This window comes from Monodon monoceros, unplaced genomic scaffold (genome assembly GCF_005190385.1).
Source record: "Monodon monoceros isolate NGI ecotype Baffin Bay Population unplaced genomic scaffold, NGI_Narwhal_1 Super_Scaffold_1, whole genome shotgun sequence".
NCBI classification, from domain to species: Eukaryota; Metazoa; Chordata; class Mammalia; order Artiodactyla; family Monodontidae; genus Monodon; species Monodon monoceros.
In genome coordinates, this window is record NW_021703765.1 from 80,313,106 (window position 1) to 80,338,161 (window position 25,056).

At 53.2% G+C, this 25,056-nt stretch overlaps 1 protein-coding gene across 6 annotated transcripts in view; it reads right to left on the reverse strand.

Annotated features, from left to right (window-relative positions):
• Positions 1-1,347: 1,347 nt before the first annotated feature.
• Positions 1,348-25,056, reverse strand: part of ABCB9 (ATP binding cassette subfamily B member 9) — a 28,375-nt gene continuing 4,666 nt past the window's right edge. For 3 of the 6 annotated variants that reach the window (XM_029233163.1, XM_029233143.1, XM_029233149.1), the window contains exons 2-12: positions 21,599-22,283; positions 17,367-17,481; positions 16,666-16,796; positions 15,522-15,727; positions 13,146-13,343; positions 11,739-11,867; positions 9,621-9,809; positions 8,983-9,156; positions 6,703-6,862; positions 5,038-5,174; positions 1,348-2,566 (exon numbers count right to left, since the gene is read on the reverse strand). In XM_029233163.1, coding sequence (XP_029088996.1) covers positions 2,306-2,566; positions 5,038-5,174; positions 6,703-6,862; positions 8,983-9,156; positions 9,621-9,809; positions 11,739-11,867; positions 13,146-13,343; positions 15,522-15,727; positions 16,666-16,796; positions 17,367-17,481; positions 21,599-22,199 — 2,301 coding nt within the window. In that variant the 5' untranslated portion in view covers positions 22,200-22,283 and the 3' untranslated portion in view covers positions 1,348-2,305. Of the gene's footprint in view, positions 2,567-5,037; positions 5,175-6,702; positions 6,863-8,982; positions 9,157-9,620; positions 9,810-11,738; positions 11,868-13,145; positions 13,344-15,521; positions 15,728-16,665; positions 16,797-17,366; positions 17,482-21,598; positions 22,642-25,056 lie in introns of those variants that run through there. The other 3 variants (XM_029233172.1, XM_029233179.1, XM_029233154.1) reach the window with 3 other exon arrangements.

Consider the following 25,056-nt stretch of genomic DNA (forward strand, 5'->3'; position numbering starts at 1 on the left):
TCCTCCTCCAAGCCCGCGCCCCAGGCAGGAGGTTCAATCTCTCCTTCCATCCTTGCAGCACATCCCCCTTTCCAGGTGAAAACACTGAGGCCCAGAGAGGGGATGATAAATGGGGAAGCCCCTTACAGCTGTCTCAACTTTCCTCCTGCCTGAATTGAACTCACCTATGTATCTTGTTGGGTTTTTCACAGCATTTTAAAATTTGTATTTATTTTTATTATGGAATGGTAAGCACAGAGAGTCCAGATAACAATGCCCCGCAACTTTTTCGTTCCTACTCTTGGGGGCTTAGCTATGGGGTCTTGGCAGTGTGGCATAGGGATAATTAACCTCTCTGAGCTTCGGATTCCTTTACTTTAAAATGGGGGAGAGGGACTTCCCTGGTGGTCCAGTGGTTAGGACTCCGTGCTTCCACTGCAGGGGGTACGGGTTCGATGCCTGGTCGGGGAACAAAGGTCCTGCATGCCACACGACACGGCCTAAATAAATACATAAATAAAAATTTTCAAATGGGGAGAGAACTGGTTGTTGTGAGGATTAAATGAGAATGGATGATAAGCACCTGGTGTCTCTCCGATTCCACCTGAAACCCCAGCCTGGGCCCGAGCAGGTTCTTGCTGTGGGACCCAGTTCTCAGTTTCATGATGGCTTCTTCAGGTGGGGAGCCAGAGGGTCCTGGGTAAATAAGATGCTCCAGGCAGGCCCAAGCCCCTGAGGGCAAGCAGGGGACCCAGCTGGCAACAGTCTGGGTCTCAGGCCTTGGTTTAATTGGCAGGAAAACGGGTACACGGCAGACATGGAGCTGGTATATGCAGTGTGACTGCACCAGTAGTTAAAATATTGAAATACTTCTCTACCAGTTGGTAAAAGCCACTGCCCAGCCCCCCTCCCGGGACCCCAGACTTCCACACAATCCAGCAAGTAAGAAGCACCACCAGGAGGTCTTCCTGTGTCCCGTCCTAAGCCTCTCTTCTGATTGAGCCGTTCTGCTGCGTAAAATTTCTTGGCGCCATGGGCTGGCGGGCGTGGGGCGCCCCGTCCCTGATGGAATAAAACAGGTGGCGTTTGCTGGGTCTCGGCTTTCCTGGGAGGTACAGAAGCCCCAGGGATTTAGAGGAGACAGGTCTCTGTTATCCCGCACAAGCCCCATGGAGGCAGACAGACAGACATGGATGTCTGCGCTGGGGTCCTGGGGACGTGAAGGGGCTCCTGGACACTAGGCGGAGGCCCTAGACCACCCAAAGTCTCCCCACAACTACACCAGGCAGGGCCGGGGGAGAGTTAGTGGAAGGAGAAACCTAACCAGGCGATGAGGCAGACGGCCCAGGAAGAGGTCAGAAGTCAGGGGTCAGAGGTAGTATACTTTATTGACCGGGTTCTCCCAACATCTTGCAACCCCGCTACAAAGCCAGACCTGGGCTTTGCCAGTGTCCCGTCCACTGGACAGGGAAGAGAACGCGACTCCCAAACATCCAAAGGGCCTCAGAAGAGCAGAGCGGCAGGGTGGATGTGGGAAGGGGCCGCCAGCCAGGGGAGGGGCAGGGGGAGGGGCTAGCACTGGGCGCTGGGCCAGAGACACCCCGAGGCTCCGCCAGGCCTGGCCAGCCCCTCACTCTCCCACTTAAGGTCCGTAGTGGTTCACAGTGAGACTGGCTTAGATTTGGGAGGGCGGAAGGGGTGAGGGCAGGCAGGTGCCTTCCACTCCCCACCCACCCTTGGCCTGACTCACAGAGCTGGGAAGAGGGAGAGACAGGAAGTCCCCTCCCCGTGTTCCCTCCCCCGCACCCCGGGACAGGGAAGCCCCTTCTCTCCAGGGGCAGAGGGTAGAGGCCTAGTTCTCCCTGACATCCCCCAGGCTCCTAGGAAGGGTCACTCACTCCCGGCTCAGAAGTCTCTAGAACTTGCCCATCATTGCTCCCAATTAGAAAAATGTTTTTGAAATCTAGGAGATTGGGGCCCATCAGAACCAAGCAGTAAAAAACCTGGTTAAGATCTTGGTTTAAAAAGGTAGCTCTACCTTCACTTAGAAACCTTGGGAGACCAGCTGGAGAGACCAGTGGTGTCTCCACTGCCCAGACTGGAGGGGGTTGCTCATGGCAGCAGGGGGCTGGTGGTGGCCCGGGGAACAGGGTGGGAACCGGGGGCGAGACGCAGGAAGCGGGGACACGTGGGACAGGGCAGCTGGCCCTCCAGTGCCGTGGACCTGGGCTCGGAGGGCAGCGGGGGCGGCCGGGGGGCCCCCGTGGGCACATCTGCCAGGTGGGCACTGGAGCCTCTGCCCCACCAGGAGAGGCAGGGCCCACGGTCAGGCCTTGTGACCGCCGTTGCCCGGCGGCTCCCTGAGGCCGGCTGTGCAGTCCGAGGCGGGCTCGAGCCCCAGCATCTGCCGTTGCACCAGCCTGGCGTAGAGGCCGCCCTGGGCCAGCAGCTGCTGGTGTGTGCCCTGCTGCACCACGCGGCCCTTGTCCAGCACCACGATGAGGTGCGCCCGCTCCACCGTGCTCAGCCGGTGCGCGATGATGAGCACCGTGTGCTTCTGCAGGTTGCCGTGGATGGCCTGCTGGATCTGTGGAAACAGGAGGGCGCCGGCTCACATGGGCGTCTCCGCCGCCACCCACTGCCCCGCCCGGTCCCGGCTGGGATCCCAGATCCACCGCGTCCTACGGATGCTCAGCCCCTCTGAGGCTTCCTTACTTGTAAAGCAAGGGCTGGCACAGGGCCTGCTTCCTGGCTTTTGTCCATGGGGGACGGAGCTCAGAGCCTGACACAGGGCAGCGCCCGGCGGATGACAGGGGGGGCCCCTAACATGGTCGTCTTCTCGTCTTCCTGCTCCTTCCCCTAACCTTGGCCTTGGTTAACGGTCTCACCGTCAGCCCCGAAGCTCACGCCGACAACACCAGGCATCACCTGGCCCCTCATCCTTCCCTTATCACCGGAATCCAACCCATCAGCAGGTCCTGTAGCTCCATCTCCCCGGTGTGTCTCTGTGCCATCTTCCACCTCTGCCACCATTCCTTCTGACCTGGAGCCTGCAACCTTCCTGCCCTGCTCCCATCCATTCCCCACGTGGATTTAACATTTTTAATCAGTTCTTGTTGAACTCATGCTCCAAGCCCTCCAAGAGCTTCTTGTCCCATTTAGGATAAAATCCAAACTCCTGGGGGAGTTTTAGGGCCGTGAAACTATTCTGCATAACATGACATTCTGCATTTGTCAAAACCCATAGAATGTGCAACACAAACAGTGATCCCTAATATGAACTGTGGCCTTGAGTTAGAAATAATGCATTAATGCCAGCTTGTCAACTGGAACCAATGTACCGCTAATGCAAGATGTTAATAACAGGCGACATTGTTCGTGGTGAGGGGAGGGGATATACGGGAACTCTCTGTACTTTCTGCTTAATTTTCTTTAAACCTAAACCTGCTCTAAAAAAATAAAATAAAAATCTATTAATGGAAAACAATCCAAACTCCTTTCCAGGGCCTGAGGAGCTTGTGTCCCCCTATGACTCTGTCCTTGCCTCACCCCACGGCCAGCCACGCTGACCGTGGGGCTTGGCTGTGGACCTGCTCTGGGACTTTGCCCCCACTGCCCCCTCTCCCTGGGACTCTCTTACCCAGCCCCCCTCTGGCTGTCTCCTTTCCTTTCTGGTCTCAGCTCAAGTGGGACCTGATGACCCTGGTTCTGTTGGCATGAACTGCAGGATTCTTGGCACGTGTGACCCCATCCAAACTCTGCACTAAGACGGCCACACTCCAGGGGGCTTCTGCAGCTCAAGGCCTTGTTGCTAGGATGACCCCAGCCCCTAAATGCCCAGTGCTGCCAGGAGAATTGACTTCTAGACATCACCTGATGGTGGGCCCCAGAGCTCCCTTTCTTAGAGCATTTACCAAAAAGAGCTTATAATTGTAAAACCTTCCCCTGTCCCCTGGAGATATATATGCAGATCTCCTAAAACTCAGGAATGTTTTTCTCTGGGACCTGAATGCCATCTCATTGTAATCATGGGAAGGATAGGGCCCCTGTCTTCCAGTCTCGGTAGAGGACAACCACTGCTGGCCAGCAGTCATGGGGACGGATCACACTTGCACTGCCCAGCCCTTTGTGAGTTTCTCCTGGTCCCCCACTCTTGCGCCCTCCCTACACCCTCAATCTCTCTGTGAAAGGCTCCGTCACCACTGTCACCCCTGCACAGGAATGGGGCTCAGCTCTTCCCTACTGACAGTAGCTACTAATAAAATCTGTTTTCCCAGCTTTAACTAATGTCCAGCAGTGTTTCTCTTTGACAGTAGTGACCCTTCCCTCAATCTCTCTATCACATGACTGTTTCTTCTTCTTCTTTTGTTTTTTTTTTTTGGCCGCACTGTGTGGCATCTGGGATCTTAGTTCCCCAACCAGGGATCGAACCCGCGTCCCCAGCCCTGGAAGCGCGGAGTCTTAACTGCTGGGCCGCCAGGGAAGTCCCCACATGACTGTTCCATTTTCTACATAGCACAGGCCCCAGGGTGAACTCATGCTTATCTCCTTGTTATCTGTCTCCCCCTCTGGACTGGAAACACCTTGGGGGCAGGGGCCAATGTAACCCCTGGTGCCTAGAACAGCGCCTGGTGCCCGGGAGGCGCACATTAAATACCTGTGTAGTAAATGAACTGATCCATGGAGGGACTGAGGTAGCTGGTCCTCTTCAAATACACTATGGGGCCCTTCTTTCTTTACCAATGAAATGAGACTCAGGGGGTAAGAGACACGCGCAAGCCATGAGCTGCAGAGCGGAGCTCCTATCCACGTCCCACACCTCCTGACCCCTAACCCAATTCCATATAATTTCAACGCCTCGAGCCAGAGGCTGGGCCAGGGTGGCCAGGCCCTGGGCCTCCTCTGCCCCCGCTCGCTCCCTGCCCTCAGCTCCGGGACAGCCCAGTCCAGGAAGCTGCTGGCCTGGGAGGGCCCCTGCAGCCATCTGCAGGGGGAGGGAGGGCTCTGGCCGCCTGGAGCTGCTACTGCCCCAGCATCGCCCGTTACCCAGCGACTCACCAGGAACTCGCTCTCTGCATCCAGGGCGCTGGTGGCTTCGTCCAGGATGAGCACGGGTGGGTTCCGCACCAGAGCCCGGGCCATGGCCACCCGCTGCTTCTGGCCGCCCGACAGCTGGGCACCCTTCTCCCCCGTCTCTGCATGGCAGAGACACAGGGGCAAGTGAGCGGGAGGTGAGGCCGGTGGCCCTGGGGAGCAGCGAGCAACCCCCGCCTCCGCCTTTCCCTGCTGCCACAGGAGCTCTGCTCCCCAGGAAAAGGTGGGGCTACAAGGGCCACAGGCTGGAAACCTCATGAAAGGATGCTCTTCCTCCCTGTTCGTAAGAGGCATGCAAGTTACAACTATGTGCAATTGGTACCAAGATACCAACTTTTACCTATTAATCTGGCAAAAATCCACACGTTTGATAGCACACTGTGCTGGTGTGGCCGAGGGGAAAGGGCACTCCCTCCTCTCCCTGAGGTACCGCTGTGTCTATCCGGCTGTGCCGTACAAGTCTACAGAGCACAATTACAGAGGCACAACCCTTGGACCAGCAAACCCATCTCTGTGAATATTTCCTACAGATTCACCTTCTCATGCACGGTGACTCACAGCACTGTTATTGCCAAAAACAAAAAACAAAAAACAAAGAAACAAACCACCAAATGTCCATCAACAGGAAACCAGTTATTTTTGAGTAAATTATTATAAAGCCACACAACAGAATACTATGCAGTAGTTAAAAAAAGAGCAGCTTTCTAGGTATCTATACGGACAGGTCACTTAAAAAAGCCGGGGGGCAGAATAGAATGTGCTAGATTTTTCTCTGTAAAAGGGTGGGAGGGAATAAAAATACATATTCATACTTGCATAAAGAAACTCCAAAACGACATGTAAGAAAATAATGAAAGATGTTTTGGTGGGGGCAGGGGGGACCTGGCAGTGAAGACCGGGATGAAATAAAACTTCACATTGGATATCGTTATGTCTATTTTTTTAGTTTTGAATTGTATGAATAGTCCCATTGCGAGAGTTAAAAATTTTAAATATGTTAAATAAAATCTATAAGGTAATATATTGTTCAACTTATTAAATTAAAATATTTACTAATATAAAATTAAGTCACTATAATTAATGAATATAATATATATATTATTTTTAAATAATAATATCTCAGGGACTTCCCTGGTGGTGCAGTGGTTAAGAATCCACCTGCCAATGCAGGGGACATGGGTTCGAGCCCTGGTCTGGGAAGATGCCACATGCCGCGGAGCAACTAAGCCTGTGCGCCACAACTACTGAGCCTGCGCTCTAAAGCCCATGCTCTGCAACAAGAGAAGCCACTGCAATGAGAAGCCCCCGCTCGCCACACTAGAGAAAGCCTGTGCGCAGCAACGAAAACCCACTATGTCCAAAAAATTTTTAATTAAATAAATAAATTAATTTTAAAAAATAAAAGAAAAAAGTGTCTTTTTAAAAAAAATGACGTTTTGGAACTAAACAGAGGTGGTAGTTGTAAAGCATTGTGAATGTACTAAATGCTGCTGAATTGTTCACTTAAAATACAGTGGTTAAGTTTATGTTATGTGAGTTTCAGCTGGCAGAGGGCAGTGCATAACTCAGGGCTGCCTCCCTGAGGGTGGACCTCCAGGCACGGTGCAGGTGATGCTCTGGGCTCTGTACCTGTATTGTAGCCATCCTGGAGTTCCATGATGAAGCCATGGGCATTTGCCTTCTGTGCGGCCTCCACCACCACCTCGAAGGGCACGGCGGGCAGGCCGTAGGAGATGTTGTCTGTGATGGAGCGCGCGAACAGCACTGGCTCCTGGCTCACCAGGGAGATCTGCGGAGGAGGAAGGATGGGCTGTGAGAGGCCTGGAACGCGTCTATCCAGCTGTCACCAGGAGCCTCGCGAGCCCTGGGCCTGAGTGACGCCGGGAGACTTGGGTCTGAAATCTGATCAGGGCCCGCGGCCAGCGGCTGCATTCAGCTGCCTCTCTTATTTCCGAACAGCAGAGTCCACTTTCTGCACAAGCTCTCAGCCTCCCTGACCAACAAACCGGGGCCCCGCTAAGCTTGCCGCTCTGGGCCCAGTCAAGCTCCCTGACCTCCAAGACGGAGCTTACTGGCTGCCCCTGACCTGGAAAGAAAGAGAGAAAGAGCGTGGAGTGTAACTCTGTGAGTCAGCCTGTCCCTGGCAGGAGGCAAGGGGGCACAGCAGACCCAGGCCACAAGGACCTCCCTGGCTGGTGCCCCCTCCCTGTAAGAGAACAACTGAAAGGAGCTATTGTCTCAGGGTCTCACTTTTAGGAATTTGTATGTAGTTGGAGGATATCATTGCAACACTGTAAATAGCAAAAAAGGAAAAAGAAAAACAAAACTAAACAATCTAATTCTCCATAAACAGAGCATGGGTTAAATGATTACGGTGCACCCATAGAATCAAACCATAGTATATGTATCATATTTCTATTTTTGTTTAAAAAAAGCATATGTGCCTTTATATATAGGTACGTTTATATAAAGGTAGGAAACACGTTGGAAAGGATATTGACTAAACTGCCAATGCTGGTTCCCGACACGGAGTGGAATTCAAAAGGTGAGGTGGAGTCACTCAGGTCTTTGTTATGAAATTCTCTGAATATATGGGAATATGGTTAGGTTGTTGAGTTTTACTGCTCTGGGTTTATAAAAATTAAAAATTTATAGAGAAGGTATTCACAAAAGAGGAAATCCAAATAACCAATAAACATATGAAAAGGGACTTAATATCTTTAGTCACCAGCAAATGCAAAAGACCTCTACACCGAACTACCTCTAAATACCAACTGGTACAGATTCAGGACTGGCAATATTAACAGTCTGAGAAGATTAAGTGTCTGAGTATGTTAACTATTGCAAAGCCTGAACAGCTCTTTCTAGGAGCCACTTCCAGAACTCTGGTGGGCAGCAGCCTGGTGGGGGCAAACCTGGGACCACTTCTCCACCATCTGTCCCTGGTTATATACACATAAGTGGGCAGATTTCACAACCTGTGGCCTCCACCAGCATCTACAACTGGCCAGAAGTTCTGGAATCTCTGTGCCAACTCTCAGGCTCTCATATATCTTAATGTACGTAGACAACGTAAATCGTGTCTGCTTAATAGTCGGTGTTTCTTGTATAGTGTGCAGCCTGAACAACCGTCCAGGGCATCCCTGCTCTTATTGCCAGCAGAGGATCAGGTGTCGAGTCTACTTTTCTGAGAGTATTACTCAAAACTGTAAGGTCATGAATAACCTCCTTTAAATACTGGAGATAACTTAAATGCGGAACAACCTGAACTCTCACCCACTGCTAATGGGAGTGTAATGTGTAAAAAAAAAATAATAATAAAAAAGTAAACCACCTTAATGGCAGTAACTACTAAAGGTGAGGCTCTGGGAGAACCTACCCACCCATGGGCACTGTGATATGGATTAAACTGTCCATATCGGTATTGCTGGTAATAGTAAAAAAACAGGAAACAACCGGAATATCCATCAAGAACAGAATGTATAAACGGACTGTGCCATGTTTACACAGTGGATTATCTTCCAGAAATGAAAATGAGTGAACTACAAACACAGCCTCAACCTGGAAACCTCACAAATAACACTGAGTGGAAGGAACAAGACACAAAGAATACACACGTTACGGTTCCAGCCAGACGGAGTTTAAAACTAGCAAAACACAGCTGCGCTGTTCGGGGAGGCGTAGAGATGGGAACAAAAGAAAAGCACGGAAATGACGATCGTGAGCGTCAGGCAAGACGTTGCTTCTTGTGGGGAGAGTGCTGGAATGTTCCAATTCTTGAAATGGTGATAATTCTTTGAAATGTACGTGTGTCTTGAGCCCTCTTCCCCGCACCTGTGTGCGTGCTCGCGGGAGAGAAGGTCGGACAAGGAAAGGGCGGAGGAGGGCAGCAAAGGCCCATGCACGTACCACTCGGTGCAAGTACTTGTGGTCATAGGCGCTGATAGGCTTCCCATCCAGCAGCACGCGACCCCCTTCCAGGGGGTAGAAGTTCTCCAGGATGTTGACGCAGGAGCTCTTGCCACTGCCCGACGGCCCCACGAGCGCTGTCACCTTTCCTGGGGACAGGCTGAAGGAGACATTCTGCAAGGAACACGCAGACACGGTGTGGGGCCCCTGGCTCATATGCTCTGGCCTCAGATGCAGGCGGGCACCCTTCCCAGCCTGCCCCACCGCTGGCCCCCAGAATGCTCTCCTTTCTAGGATTTGGCAGCACTTTTATACTTGTCTCCTTTGCCTGGAATGTTCTTTCTGCAGAGAGCCATCAGCTGGCTCCTGCTCCTTGTTTAGGTCTCATATCAAATGTCACCTCCTCCGAGAAGCCCTCCTTGACTGCTAATACCATCTCTGCAGACTACCCCTGACTTATTGCCTTCCTAGCACTTCTCCAAGAATCCTTTTGTTAATATGATCTGTCTTCAGTGTTCCTGGCCTCTCATGTTCCTGGCTGCACTGCCATGGCCTGGCCTGTAGGAGGTGCGCGAGAGATGGGATGAGGGAAAGGATGACTTCCGGGGGGGGCGGGGGGAGCTTGGGTCTTCTCTCACCTGCAAGACTTGGGTGTGGGGCCGAGTGCGGTAGGTGAAGGTCACGTTTTCGAAGTCCACCCGGCCCTCCAGGTGGTCAGGGGCCAAGTTCCCATCATGCACCATGGTTGGCTGCCGGTCAATGAACTCGAACACCTTCTCCGCGGCGCCCACTCCTTGCATCAGGCCGCTGTAGACGGAGCCCACGGACTGCGGGGGGAGTAGACGCACATTCCTGACCCATCGACGCCCCGATCCTGGGACACCCCCGCCCCTGCCACGGTGCTAGAGAGCTGAAGGGGGTGAGGAGAGAGCAAGCACACAGCAGCAGTTCTGGGGGCGGGGTGCCCACAGGAGGCTGCTGGAGCCCCACCTGCTAGTACAGCAGATCAAGACGACAATGAAAAAATGAGGACAGCAATAAAAAGTACTGGTGCCTTGTGTGTTATAGCTAAACCTCACCACCGTCCAGCAGAGTAGGTGTTATCACCCTCCAGAGGAGGAAACGGAAGCACAGAGAAGTTAAATGAACTAGGCAGAATGTGGCAGAACAGGAATCAGACCTTCCTCTTTCAGCTGTCACAGAATTTTTAAATTTCAATTTTAAAAATGGCCCTTAATTTATACTATACATCTCCTTGGGTAAAAATATACACAAGTATAAGTGTGAATAACGACTCATTTTACTGAGTACTTATATATGTTAAGAGGTAGGTTCTATCATTATCTCCTTTCTGGTGATACGGAAACTGAGGCACAGAGAGCTCAAGTAACTTCCCCCAGGTCACACAGCCAGGAAGTGGCAGAGCCAGGATTCGAACCCAGGCACGTCTGGCTCCCAAGTTCAGGCCCTTATGAGCTGTGACTGCGGGTCCTGGTTGATGAAATAGGGGTGATATTAGTACCATTGTCATGGTACCACGAAGCCAGTGCTCAGCACATAGTAAACCCCCAACACACCACGGCTATGGCTATTCTCATAATACCTGGATATAAGTATTCCTATTGAGATACAAGTGCTTATACAAGTGTATAAGTTGTCCTTCTTGCTTCATCCCAGAGGTGGCCCCGGTTATCCGAGTACCGTGTCTTTCGAGTCCTTTCTCTGTGCTTTTACAAACACATGCACATATGTAATTAAATCATTTTGAGATGGAAAAAAAACCCACAAATGGGATCAGACCATCCTTACGACTCGGGGATTAGCTTTCTCACTAACAGCATGTCTTAGGGGTCTTTCCATGCCAGGGCACACAGCTCTACCTCATTTTTGTGGCTGCTGCCTAGTTTTCATAGCACAGATGGACTGTTTCTAGAATACAGATGTACTGTATTCACCCAATCGCTGGTTGACAGGCATTTAACTTCTCACCATTATTAACAATGCTGCACCGACCATCCTGGGACACACGTCTTTGCCCACTAGTGTGGATATTTCTGAAGCACGGATTCCGAGACGCCGATTCAAACGACACTGCATGGATGCCTGTAGCTAACGCAAGTGCCATCTGCGGCAGATGCTAACCCACCCCTCCCCTGCCGCATCTTTGAGCTTTATCATTGCAGGACACAGAGGCTCGATCTTAATGCCGGAGGGCTTTGTGGGGGGAGGGAGGCAGACCAGAGGAGCACTCCGAGCATCCTCCAGCAGTGACTGATGGCAGCTTCGGCACAAGCACGCCAGCTCCCTAGTCTCGGGACCTGCTGGTGGGGGCAGCCAAATTAAGACATAAAACCCACTCTGTTCTTTTTCCATGGAGCTACTCTTTAAAGTGGGTTAAAATAAAGTCAGACCATCTGCCTCTGAACTCGGTTCCCTTACCAACGTGGTGGGCAAGTCGTTTAACCACTCTGAGCCTCAGCTTCTTCTTCTGGGAAATGGGGACTCTGGAGTAGCACTGACCGCGCATAGTGTGCTCAGGAGAACCTTCTGAAATAAGTGCTGTCGTTGCCACTTTGCCCCATAAATGGAGTTGCTGTCACTTGTATGTGTTACTCTCTTTATTAGTATTATTGGTATTGTCACGTTCTTTAGAAAGACATACCACCTCCCGTGAACCCTGGAGTACCCCCATTTAGACCCCTCTCCCTTCCCTCTCCCTTCTCCCCAGGGCCCCCCTCCCCCCGCCGGCCCCTCACCTCCATACAATCTCCCAGGACAAACTCGTAGATAATGAAGGAGATGAGATTGCCGCTGGTCATCTGCCCTGAGATGACGAGGTGGCCCCCGTAGTAGAGGATACTGACCTGGACCACCAGCAGAGTGAGCTGGAGGGAAGAGGGAAAGGGGGATCTGAGTCATGGGGGCCTTGGCTCAGACCTTCCCCACAGCCCCTCTGTCCCCTGCCCCGCAGGGGAGGTGAGAGCAGCTGTGGGCGCCTCACTCACGGCCACAGACTGAAACTCCAGCCCACAGCAGGGACGGCCTCCCACAGGCTGGGGCCCTTCTGTCATTCATGCCCTCCCCGCCCCCGCCATGGAGTTTTTCCCTGCAAAGGCCCTCAGCTGGAACAGGCCATGAGCCTGGCTGGGAACAAGGCTTTCTTTGTAAGGCCCTGGCACACATACACAGCCCCCAAGCGCCTCAGCGAGGCCAAACTGGAGCTATTAGTCTTCTCCTCATTGGGAAGAGCATGGTTCAGAGAGGCTGAGTCCACTGGCTAAGGTCACACAGCAAGCCAGGCAAAGCAGACGAGGTCTGTGTTTCCATGAAGGAGGGGCTGTGTCCAGGGTGTGCTTGCCTCCAGTCCCCTCTGGTGTCTGGGGGAGTGGTCTGCAAGAGGAGTGGGACCTGCGTACCCATGACAACCCACTGGGTCCCTATTTGCCCCTCCCCATCCCAAGCCAGCGATGCTGGGTCAGAACTAGATCAATGGCTGGGCCTCAGTGCCTTTGCACACTCGGCAAGAGGCGCCCCTGCCGGTGGGCAGGTGAGCTGGATTTCAGGCCCTTCTTCTCCCTGGCTGGGCACTTTTGAGGGGTGGCCCACCCTGGGGGGACCCAGAAGGTCCTTATTCCCTGCTTTCCCTGTAGACCACCCTCTCTTTCCTCCCCCTAAATTCCAAACCCTCCTCATTCCTACCCCAGCTGTTCCCCAACAGCCCACCCCCAGATGTGGCCAGCACACAGTGACAGGACCCAAGTGCTTCTTCTCCAGGAGGGGCTAAAACTCACCCCCAGGGAGTGAGCTGGACACTCTAATGGGGGCATGTGTGTGGTTGTGACATAGGACCTGCAGGGAAGCCGACCGAGGATGGGTCCCAGCTGGCCTTGGGGTGACTCCCCACCTTGGCAGGGATGCTTCCCTAGCTGGGAAAAGAAAGCTCCTACCCTGCCACCCCACGCCCAGGTGAGAGGGAGAGAGGAGGTGCCCTGCTTGAGGACATGCACCGAGAGGCTGCATTCCTTTCCAGAAAGATTCTCTGAGGACAAGCAGAAAGTTGGGACAAAGTCAAGTGTCACATCAGCATGCCTGGACCTGGGCTAATGTCCTGATCTAGGGGTCCCCCATCTTTGTGTGAGACCTGCCCGGGCCGGGGCACGTACCCCGCTGCCCCAGACGTAGTACGTGTAGGCCGCAGCCTCCTTCCTGTTCAGCTTGTAGACCTGCTGCAGCTTCCGTGAGTACACCTCCGCCTCTTCCTCCTCGTTGGCGAAGCTCCGGACTGTCTTCATGGCGCTGATGATCTCCTCAGCCGTGCTGCTGGCTCTGGCCAGGGCATTCTGGACCTCTTTGGAGAGCCTCTATGGGTGGGAGGCGTGACAAGAAGAGACCCCAAAACACACAGCCTCACCCTCTGCCTGAGCCCCCAGGCCTCTCTGGTGTTTTCTATCTTTAGCTGGTGCCAGCTCTGTGCAGGGAGTTCCAGGGACAAGGGGATAAGACCCAGCTCCCCTCCTCCCCCATTCCCTTCTAGCTTGATTTGCTGAACTCAGACTCCAGCTGGGCTCTTAGGGTGAGCTCCTGAGGCTCTAGCTCCTGAGGCATGGCGGGGCTGATCATGAAGTCATCTCCAGTATTCAGAGGAGGTTATGCGTGACCATACAGTTTTGGGTAATCCTCTGAGAAAAAGAAGTCTCAATACCTGATTCTGTGCTGGCGTAAGAGCAGGGATGCCCTGGATGGTTGTTCAGGTTGTACACTACACAAGAAACACTAACTATTAAGGAGGCACCATTTACATCCAGCAACATATATTAAATTACGTGAGAGCCTGAGGGTTGGCACAGAGATTCCAGAACTCCTAGCCAAGTTCTAGATGGTGGTGGAGGCCACGGGCTATGAAATCTGCCCTCATCGTGTGCTTGTAACTGGAGACGGATGGCTGAGAAGTGGTTCCAAGTATGTGACCACCAGGCTGCTGTCCACAGAGTTCCAGAAGGCGCCCTGGGCCACGCTCTTCAGCCTTTCAGTAACCACACCCAGAATCTCACACCAGCCAGGAAGGCTGCCCAGGAGGCTGAGACAGGCTCCTCCATAGGCATGTCCCATGACCTGCGGGTCATGCCCAGGCCATCGGAAGCATGCAGTACACTCAGGCATCCTGGGAGAAGCCAGCCTGTGCCTTGCGTCATGTCTGGCTGCGGGCGATGTGTGTGGCTTGTGGCGATGACTGTATCCTACACATTTGGGTACAGGTACGAGACCTAAACAGGGCTTCCTTGAGGTCCTGCCCGGTTGAACTTAAAGGTGGGGCCTGAGGTGTGTGCAGAGGCGGGGCTGGTGCAGGGAGCTCCAGGGTTTCCTGCCCCCTCTCAGGGGCGGGCAGGAAGGCAGGAAGGGTGGTGTGGAAGGGAAACGGCTCCAACTCCAACTCATATATTTACTTTTTCTACTCAGGGAGGAAAACAGTGAGGCCGGTGACCCAGAACTGCTGGGGAGAGGGCCCTCCTGGGTCGTGGGCTCTGCCACAGGTGACACATTGGATTGTGGGGAACGGATCCATCTGGGAGCTGGCCTCAGGTCATGGGCGCCAAGGGTTCTGACCAAACGGGGGACCCTGAGCTGATCACGTGTCCCAGCCCCTGCTCACGAGTGTCCCTGCCCCCGCAGGCCTGGAGCACTGAGGAGGGGCCGCCTACACTGTCTGAACCCAGCCTGGCTCCGTTAGGGCTCAGTGGCACCCACCATTGCAGGAAGCAGCAGGAAGGTGAGGCAGGGGCCTAGCTTACAGGCTGACCTTCTGACAGAGGCAGTGCCAAGAGGCGGCCTGAGGGGACTTCTGCCTGCCCATCACTGCATTGTGGGCGAGGGCCTCGCTCCCGGGGGCCTGAGCCCTCCCCCCCGACATAAACGTATAGAAAGAGAGCAAACTTTGCACTCAGAGTGAAAACCAAACTTGCCGCAAAGGCCGACACCATCTGGCCCCCGTCACCTCCCTGCTCTCCCCTCACTCCTGGCTCTGGCCTCACCGGCCTCTCTGAGGCTCCGCAAACATGCCAGGCACATTCCCACCCCAGGGCCTTTGCACTGGCTGTGCCCTCTGCTTGGAATGTGTTTCCCCGAGCCGTCCACCTCTTTACTCAAATGCCACCTTCTCAGAAAGACCTATTTAAAACTGGCAACCAGCCCCAATGCTCCCAATCTCTCTCTTCATTTTTCTCCTTCGCAGTTATGATCTTTTACTGTATTATATATTTTCATTATTAGCGTCGTTGTTATTTATTGTCTGTTTCTCTTATTAGAATATAAGCCTCCTGAAGGCAGGGGCCCTGTCTGTTTCATTGATATAAACCAGTGCCTGGGACACGGTAGGTGCTCAATAAATATTTATTGAATGAGTGAAATGAACCAGTGAATGAACGCAAATGCAGCCTTACGATGAGTCCTTCACTAGCCCCTGGTGGCCCCCTGAACCTGCCTAAGGGGTCACTCAGGAGCTGCCAGGACTCAGACCGCAGCGGGGCCCAGGCGGGGCCTACCTTGTAGTACTTGCCGTAGATGTCAGACACCATCATGATGATGGGGAAGCCCATGAAGGTGACCAAGGAGAGCTGCCAGGAGAGGCTGAACATGAAGACCACCACGCCCGTGACCTTGACCGCGTTCCGCAGGAAGATGTTGATATTCTGGGAGACCAGGTCGCTGACCATGGTGGTGTCCGAGGTGAGGCGGGAGATGAGGTCCCCTGGAACACAGGCAGCTCAGCTCCCGCTGTGGCAATGGGGTCACTGTGGGCAGCGGCAGGGGACCCTTGGGGAGCTCAGACCTTCCCCACCTTCTGGGTGGGGTGGGGAGGGAAGGAGAGCGGATGCCCCTTGAGGGCTGCTCTGAGCCCAGACCTTGTCACCAGCATCTTGCTTCAGCGTCACACCTCCCAGAGCACAGAGGAGGCAGCTGAGGCTCAGGAAAGGGAAGAGGCTTGCTCAGCACCACACAGCGTGGCCGTGACTGAGCCAGAGCTGAGCCCACGTCTCCTCCCTGTCACTGGCAGAGGGGCCACTCCCCTCTTCCCTCACAGAAATAACAATCTGGGCTGTGGAGGAGAGAGGAACAGAAAGCCCTTTACTGACTGCTGGATACTGGGCTAAGGGTTCCACAGCAATCCCACAGGGCAGCTACCGTTATTGTTCCCATCTTACAGAGGAGAAAACAGAGGCTCAGAGAGGTGAAGTTAGTGACAGAGTTTGCACCCAGGCTGGTCTGCCTCAGAGATCTGGGGCAGATGCTGTAATGTCTTCCCTGCTCTGCCCTGCATGTCTGCCCTGCTCACTCCCATAGGAGCTGGGCCTCTCAGGCCACAGGCCTGGGTAGACCCTGCCCTTGTGCTTCCCACAAGCCAGTGGGAGGCGAGGCCTGGTTGCTGCAGGGACAGCGGGTGGCCTAGCGAGGGTCCTATAGTGGCTGCAGTTCACACCAAAACCTCAGCCGGCAGGCCAGCTCCCCAGGGCTCAGGCAGGGCCGGAGGCCCAAGCCAGCCTCCCGGGGTGTCCCCATCCTGAACTGGATGGCAGGAAAAGCCATCAGGACTGAGACCATGGACGTGCCCACTTAAATCCTCAATGCAAGGCAAGCCCACCTGGCCGGGCCCAGCCCCAGGTCCCCCGAGGCCCCAGGAGGACCAACCTGTGCGATTCTCGTCAAAGAAGCTCGTCTCCTGAGATACCAGCGAGCGGAAGAGACGGTTCCGAAGGCGAATGTTCAGTCTGGCAAATATGAGGGTAAAAATGCCGCCCCGAACACCTGCGGCAAATGAGCTAATTGCAGATAAGAGATGTTACATATAGCACGACGTCCTTCCGACAACCAACCGCCACCCCCCGCCACCCCCCCGCTGGCAGGCGTGGGCCCCTCGCAGGGCAGAGACCGGGTGGCACCCCGCCCTCGAGCCCACTCTCCGGAGCTGGCACCTCCACGGGGTTTCCCTGTTCCCAACAGGAGCTCCCAAGGTGAGGGGACTGCGTTTACTGTGGGTGAAGGGCCCAGCTCCACCAGCCAGACCCCTCTCCCTTCCAGAGGAGCACAGACAAGGCTGGTCCTTGTTTCCCACTTGGAAAACCGCGGGGGGTGGGAGGGTGCTGGTGAAAGGGGAACCCCGAGGACTGAAGCCATCTGTAGGGACAAAAGGGTGTTGCTCTAGGGTGTGGCTCAACCAAAGGGACAGAACTAAGCCAGTTGGGTTGTTAGTTATCACGGGGACCAGCTGAGGCACAGGCTCCCCGGCGGCATTTCCTGGGCTTCCCTGGCCCCTTTTCCTCTGGGGAGCTGGCCCTGCCCTCCTTCCCGGCAGCAGGCCTGGGCGGGTGGGGGAGGGCAGGGACTGCTACCTGCCGATGGCCAGCACACACATGACGGTGACGGCCGTGCTGAACTGCTCCATGCTCTTCTGAATGACGATGCCATCAATGGCCCGGCCCGTGTAGTAGGGGAGGAAGGTCTCTCCTGCAGAGACAGGGCGGGCTCAGGGGGCATCGGCACCCAGGGGAGCCTCTGTCCTTCCTCCTGAGCCTCTGGAAGCCCCCATACCACCCACAGTGCTGACTCCACCGTGGGGTTTTCTCTCTCGGCAAACTCCTGCTTCTCAGCGGGGCAGGGGGCAGGGGGCAGGGAAGGGGTCCCACACTGCTTAATGCCCTCTCTTTTCAGAGAACAGGAACACGGGAAATGTGAGTTACTTAATCTATACAGACTGCGTCGTGCTATCGTGAATAATGGCGACCAGGCATCGAGCACACAGAGACAAGGGGCTCCCGTGTGACAGTTCACCCGCTCTGCACGTGGACCCTGAAGTCGGCTCTGTTATCACCCATTTTACAGATGAGGAAAGTGGAGCTGAAAAGATGAGCTGACGATTGCTCATCCACACAGCTGGTGGCCGACAGACGCCAAAGTTCACTTCCTTCTTCTCTTTGGCCGAGGGTTCAGAGTCCAAATTCTAGACCCTCAGAGTATGTTGATATTCTGGTTCTGAGCAATGCTGTAAATTGCCACCCCGCCCCTCTTGATGGGGCACTTTACAGTTTGTCAGATAATTTCTTACCCATATGTCCTGCTATATCTTCACAACAATCCTGGGTGGACGTGGGGAGGGGGGCACTGGGCAGGGATGTCACCCAATTTCACATGGGAGTGGGAGACTCAGAGAGGCTGAGTAATTCGCCCAAGGTCCCACAGCAATTAAGAGGAAGGGCCAGGACTCAAACCCAAATGAGCTTCCTATCTGGGGGCTCGTTCCTTGTGCCTTCCCTCCCAATAACCCAGAGTAAGTGCCCGCTCCCATCTTATGGAAATGATGGACACGGAAAAGAAGGTGGTTAGACCAGGCTGTGTCCCGTTTTCGCTGCAGCTCTTTCAGCAGCCATAGCCTGGCTCAGGGCTGGGCACACAGGAGTCACTCAATAAAGGTCAATGAATGAACCCTGGGCAGGTAGGGCAGGCCCTTCCCTGGTCAGCTCTGCAGGACTGGCTCAACCAGGACAGTGAGACCTTCTGTAGCGCTCTGGCGCCCTCTGCTGGTCTCAGCACAGGGACCACAGGGCGGCAGCCGAGAGGGCCTCTGTCTCCCCTGTGTCCTTGGCCAGATGGGGTCTCCAGGCACCCCTGTGAAGTTCGACCTCAGCTGAATCTCTGCCTCAGTTTACCTACAGGGAAGTAAAGGGCATCAGCGAGCTCTAGCAGCATTATGATTCCAGCAAGCACCAGTGATGATATTAACCACCATGGATGTTTATGGAGCCCTTGCTGGGTAGGTGCTGTGCTATGCAGGTATGCAAACTCTTTTGTCCAACCTGCCCAAGAACCAGGTGAAACTCTCTAGTCCATCAGCAAATCCTGTGGCTCCACCTTCAAAATATTTCCAGAATTTTCTGCCTCTACTGCCCCACCCAGGTTTGTCAACCTCCTTTGGACTATCTCAGCAAACCCCTGGCTCCCCCTGCTGCCACCTTTATCCCCATCAGCCTGTTCTCCACTCAGCCGACAGCAGGAGCCTGTGAAACCCAAGGCAGGACATCTCATCCAGCATCAAAGTCAAAGGCCTTACAGTGGCTGACGGCACCCTGCACGACTGGGCCCTGCTACTGAGCTGCCTCACCTTCTTCTCTCCCCCGACTCCCTCTGCTCCAGCTGCGCTGGCCTCTCTGCTTTTCCTTTAACAATCAGGCACCTTCCTGCCTCAGGACATTTGCACAGGCTGTTCCCTTTGCCTGGAGCACTGTTACCCCAGATAGCTGCTCCCTCATCTCTTTCAAGTCTCAAATGCTTCCCAATAACCCCATAGGTGGTCTATTATCATTCTTCCCATTTTACAGATGAGGAAACTGAGGCTCAGTCATTTGCCCAAGGTTATTGTAGTTAGGTTGCCATGAAATCCATATCTCAACGGGAGATACTCACAATGGGTGGTTTTTCTTTTAGATTATAAGGTTTCAGAAAAAGCTGAACCCTACTGGATGCTTGCTGATTGAAAAATAATTGTTAATAATCACAGTACCTAACTTTTATGAAGAAGTACCTAGTTTTGTCAGGCACTGTGCTTCACCTCATTTAATTTTCACAATAACCTGAAGAAGCCCTCATTGCAGTATGAGAAGCTGAAGCTTGGCCACGTTAAGTAAACTTGATTAAAATTACTGATGAAGTCGGGGGGCCTAATTTCAAGTTGAAGCCCATAACCTTGACATAATCCTGCAGGCTGGTGCAATCTGCTCGGCTGTATTTTAGGACATCTGTATTCCCTAAGCGCACACCAGCTGACAACAGCACCCTGGGAGGCAGGGGAAACGAGGCCGTGGGGGCAACATCTGCCCACACAGGCAGGACGGTCATTCATTCATTCATTCATTCACTCAGTAAGTCTGATTCTGTGCCAGGTATCAGGGGCCCTGGATGAGTCAGACCTGGCCCCTGTCCGCAAGGGGCTCAAAGCCTGGAAGGGGAGAAAGGAGAGTGGACGTGTGATTTTCATGTCACTGATGCTGTAATTAAGGGCCACGGTCAGCAGAATCTGAGTAGGCATCTCAGGAGCAGACATTTGGGCCTTGAAGCATGAGTAGGAGAAACTGTCTGGTTAAATGGAAAGGGGTCATCCCAACACTCACGGCCACTAAAGTTTACTGGGAGCTTTCTATGTGCCACGAGCTGTCCGAGGCGTCTTGCTCAGATTAACTCACTGAACCTCACAACCCCGCAACTGCTGACGCCCATTTTACAGATGAGGAGATGAGACTTAGAGAGGTTAAGTAACTTGCCTAAAATCACACAGCGGTTAAGGGGCCGGGACTGAGAGGATGGAGGATGGATGGTACAAGGAAATGGGCTCTGGGGTTCGCCTGTCCTCTTTGAGATCACTCTGGCTTTGTGGCTACTCCCAGACTCTGTCCCTGGGAGTTAAACATGTAACGACTCACAGCAGCTAACATTCCTGTACTCATCATGCCGTACCAAGCTCTGTACCTGTCCTTCTCCTCTCTGTCTTTTTTTTTTTTTTTTTTGTGGTACGCGGGCCTCTCACTGCTGTGGCCTCTCCCGTTGCGGAGCACAGGCTCCGGACGTGCAGGCTCAGCGGCCATGGCTCACGGGCCCAGCCGCTCCGCGGCATGTGGGATCTTCCCGGACCGGGGCACAAACCCATGTCCCCTGCATCGGCAGGCAGACTCTCAACCACTGCACCACCAGGGAAGCTCCTCCTCTCTGTCTTTTTATTCAAACTTTACAATACCTTGGGATAAGGATGCTCCCAATCCCCATTTCACAGAAGGAGGAAATGAGTCTCTGAAAGGTTTGAGCACTTGCCCACGAACCCCCAGAACCCGTGGAGTTTCCACCCCGTGATGTCCCTTCCCACCCACGTTGCTGGAGTGTTGCTTTAAAACTGTTTGGACCAGAGCCACAGTAACAGATACAATTTACATCACCAACCAGGACACACACACAGGTGCACACAGGTAAAATAAAAGTTTCACAAAACAATACTTAATCTTACCACAGACTACATACCCTGATGGTTCTATTCTATTCTGCTTCATTACAAAAAATGCTTTGAACCTATAAATGCCATTTCTAGGAACTTATCCTATAGATATATGCACATTTATATGAAACATGTATGAACAAGAGAAAAAGACTCAAAACAACCCAAGAGTCCAACAACGGGAGACCGACTAAATAATCTATGGTACAGCCACACAGTGCAGTATTACACAGCCAAATAAAAGAATGAGATACCGATTGGAAAAATTCCGGGATATATTGTTAAGTGAGAAAAGCAAGACACAGAATGGAGTGTAAGAGGTGGGGAGAGTGACGTGTACTTATTTGCTTGTAGCCGCATAAGGAAACGCTGGAAGCATATACAAGAAAGGAATAAAAGTGGTTTCCTGCCCACTTGGAAGCTTTCGGAACCTTTTTCTGTAGTTAGCCCTGGGCACCGGGATCAGGGTAGTCAGGAGTAGAATTAGGAGTGAAACTCTCAGTGTTTACCTTTGCGTATCAATTTGATATCTGAACCACGTAAATAAGATGTTAAAATGTGAGAGGAAAGAAGAGGGCCCTCACTTACCCAGTGCTGCCATGATGAGGAAGAAGGAGGCGGCCACGAGGAAGGCGATGTCGGGCTTGGTGTAGGACAGCAGCTTCTGCAGCGTGGCCCCGGAGGCCTGCTCAGGCGCAGGCCGGTCCTCCCCAGGGGGGCCCTCGGCCTCGGCCCCTGCCCCCCGCTCGAGGGCCTTGGCGTCCGGCTGCACTGTGGACAGCAGCCACCAGAGCAGGAAGGACGCAGCAAGTGAGATGTAGGTCCACACAAAGAGGGCCCAGAACCACGGGTCCCGGACTGGCTTGCGTACCTCGGAGAAGAGCAGCAGCTTCACCATGGTGTAGATGCCCGCGAAGAGGCACACAAGGGCGATGACCGTCCATGAGGCCCGCAGCCGCCGGGGCCCCAGGGCGCTGTTCTTGGCCACGCCGATGGTGGCCCCCAGCAGCAGGCAGCTGCGGTACAGGCAGGCCGCCCAGAGGTCCAGCACCGAGTCAAAGATGTTGAAGTGCCGGATGTCCTCCAGGAGGCTGCGGTCCAGGTGGCTGAGGACATAGATGGCCGTGGTCATGCCGACATCCAAGCTCATGAAGGCCAGGGTCACCACCACTGCCTTCCACAGCTGCATCCTGCTGGCGGGTGGTGGGCAGGCACCGAGGGGCAGGCTCTAGCTCATGGGGGCAAGGCCATTGTCTGTGGGGTGAGGCCAGACCTGTAGGAGCAACAGGGCAAGGGGTTCAGGTGTGCTACTTGCTGGCTGTGTGACCTTGGGCAAGTCACCTGACGTCTCTGAGCCTCAGATTCCTCATCTGTAAAATGGCAGTGACAAGAATACTGATTTCACAGAGGTATTGTGACGGCTCCACTCATTCAAGGAATATTTATTGAGCACCCTCTGTGGGCCAGACTCTGTTCTTTGCACTGGGGATTTAACAGTGAACAAAAATAACAAAGACCCCTGCTCTTGTGGGAGAGACAGATAATAAACATAATAACTAAATGATTCAGTATGTTAAGAGATAGGGCTGGGGTGTGAGGAATGAGGGGCCATGAGGGGCGGTGAGGGCAATTTTAAATAGTGGGCCAGGGCCTCCCTGGTGGCGCAGTGGTTAAGAATCTGCCTGCCAATGCAGGGGACATGAGTTTGAGCCCTGGTCCGGGAAGATCCCACATGCCGCGGAGCAACTAAGCCCATGTGCCACAACTACTGAGCCTGTGCTCTAGAGCCTGCGAGCCACAACTACTGAGCCCGCGTGCCTAGAGCCCGTGCTCTGCAACAAGAGAAGCCACCGCAATGAGAAGCCCGCGCACTGCAACGAAGAGTAGCCCCAGCTCACCGCAACTGGAGACAGCCCGCGCGCAGCAACGAAGACCCAACACAGACAAAAACAAACAAACAAACAAATAAATAAACAAATAGGGGGCCAGGGAAGACCTCGCTGTGAAGGTAAACCTTGAGTAAGGCTGAAAGAGGTGAGGGAGTCTGCCACGTGGAGATCTGGGGGAAAAGCATTTTGGACAGGTGGAACAGACAACGCCAGAGCCTGAGGTAGGAACGTGTGGCTTGAGGGAGGCAAAGAGGCCCCATGAGGTCAGAGAGGTGAGGGTGCAGGGATGTGCAGGGCTCTGCAGATGAAACTGAAATCAGCAAAGGATATAATGAAGACTCATTGCCTTATGACTACTACTGCTACTACTACTACCATCATTAATTTCTCTGAACCTGTTTCTTCTTTTGTAAAATGTTAGCAGGAGGTTTAATATGTGAACATCAGGTCTGGGCACAGTGCCGAGCCCGTAATAATTGCTACTGATTGTTACCACATATAGTGCATGTTTAATAAACGTTTGTCCACTTCCCTCCTCCCCACATCAGGCCTTCAGTCTCCCGAAATAAACCTGAACCCTCTTAGGCCAAGAAGGGGTGTCTGCAGGCCTGTGAGCAACCCAGAGACTTTTGTATCTGCCTGGAAGTTTCCAGAATCTTTTCCTCCAGCCCAGGTTGCCCCTCGCCCTCAGCCCTAGCCTGTTGTGGTTTTCTGGAGTGCGATGTCTGCTTTGCCTAAGGTATGTCCCACGCTGGGTCCTTCAGGCCTGGACCAGGGCCTGGGAGACGCCAGGAGCTGCAGAGACACGGAGGGAGGTGGGCCTGGGGGCCTGAGTTTGGGAGTGGGGCTTGTCCAGGGCAGGACTGGGACCAGACTGGGTGTGCCCCTGAGTGCCACCTCATGACTTGGGTTCGTCCCTTTCTCCCCTGGGGTCTTTGTTGTCCCATCTGCAAAACGGGCAAAGCTCTGGAGTCCCCAGCGGAGGGGAGAGGTGCAGAGCAACAGGAGGGGTGACTGTGAGTAGTGACTGGGAATGGGGGCCAGACTGAGAGACCCTCTCCCCCCACAGCTCCAGTGCTCAGACCAATGTCAGAAACCCCACACAACCCCATGAGGCTGCTGCTTCCACATTCCCATTTACAGCTGGAGAAACTGAGGCACACAGAGGCAAAAGCACATGGCCCATATCACTCAGCCAACAAAGGCCCAAGCCAGGACTCGAGCCAGTGTGTGAAGGGTCCCAGCACCTGGCTCGCAATCTCGGTACCACATGCCTGACACACAGCAGGTGCCCAATTACTACAAGCAAACAGTTACGCAGCACGGCCCTTCCTAGCAGCCCCGCCCTTTATGTGGGTCACGTGCTTTGTATGTGTCTGCTTATTTAATCCTCACAGCAACTTCATGAGATTTACACTATTATCATCCCCATTTAGCTGATGGAGAAACTGAGGCCCAGAGAAGCTAATAACTTGCCAAAGATCACACAGCTGGTGAGCAGCAGGGCCGAGATTTGAACGCAGAGCTGTCTGGTTCCAAAAGCTGGGCTCTAAACTGCTAAGCTAAAGTGCTTGTCAATATAGCAAGTCCTTACTCACAGCAGCCAAGACATGGAAGCAACCTAAATGTCCATCGACAGATGAATGGGTAAAGAAGATGTGGTACATATCCACAATGGAATACTACTCAGCCATAAAAAAGAATGAAATAATGCCCTTTGCAGCAACGTGGATGGACCTAGAGATTATCATACTAAGTGAAGTGAGTCAGAAAGAGAAAGACAAATACCATATGATGTCACTTATATGTGGAATCTAAAATATGACACAAATATTTATGAAACAGAAACAGACTCACAGACATAGAAAAAAGACTTGTGGTTACCAAAGGGTGGGGAAGGGATAAATTAGGAGTTTGGGACTAGCAGATACAAACTACTGCCTATAAAACAGATAAACAACAAGGTCCTACTGTATAGCACAGGGCACTATATCCAATATCCTGTAATAAACCATAATGGAAAAGAATATGAAAAAGAATATGTATATATATGGATACCTGAATCACTTTGCTGTACACCAGAAACTAACACATTCTAAATCAACTATACTTCAATTAAATATATATATATATATATATATATATATATATATATAT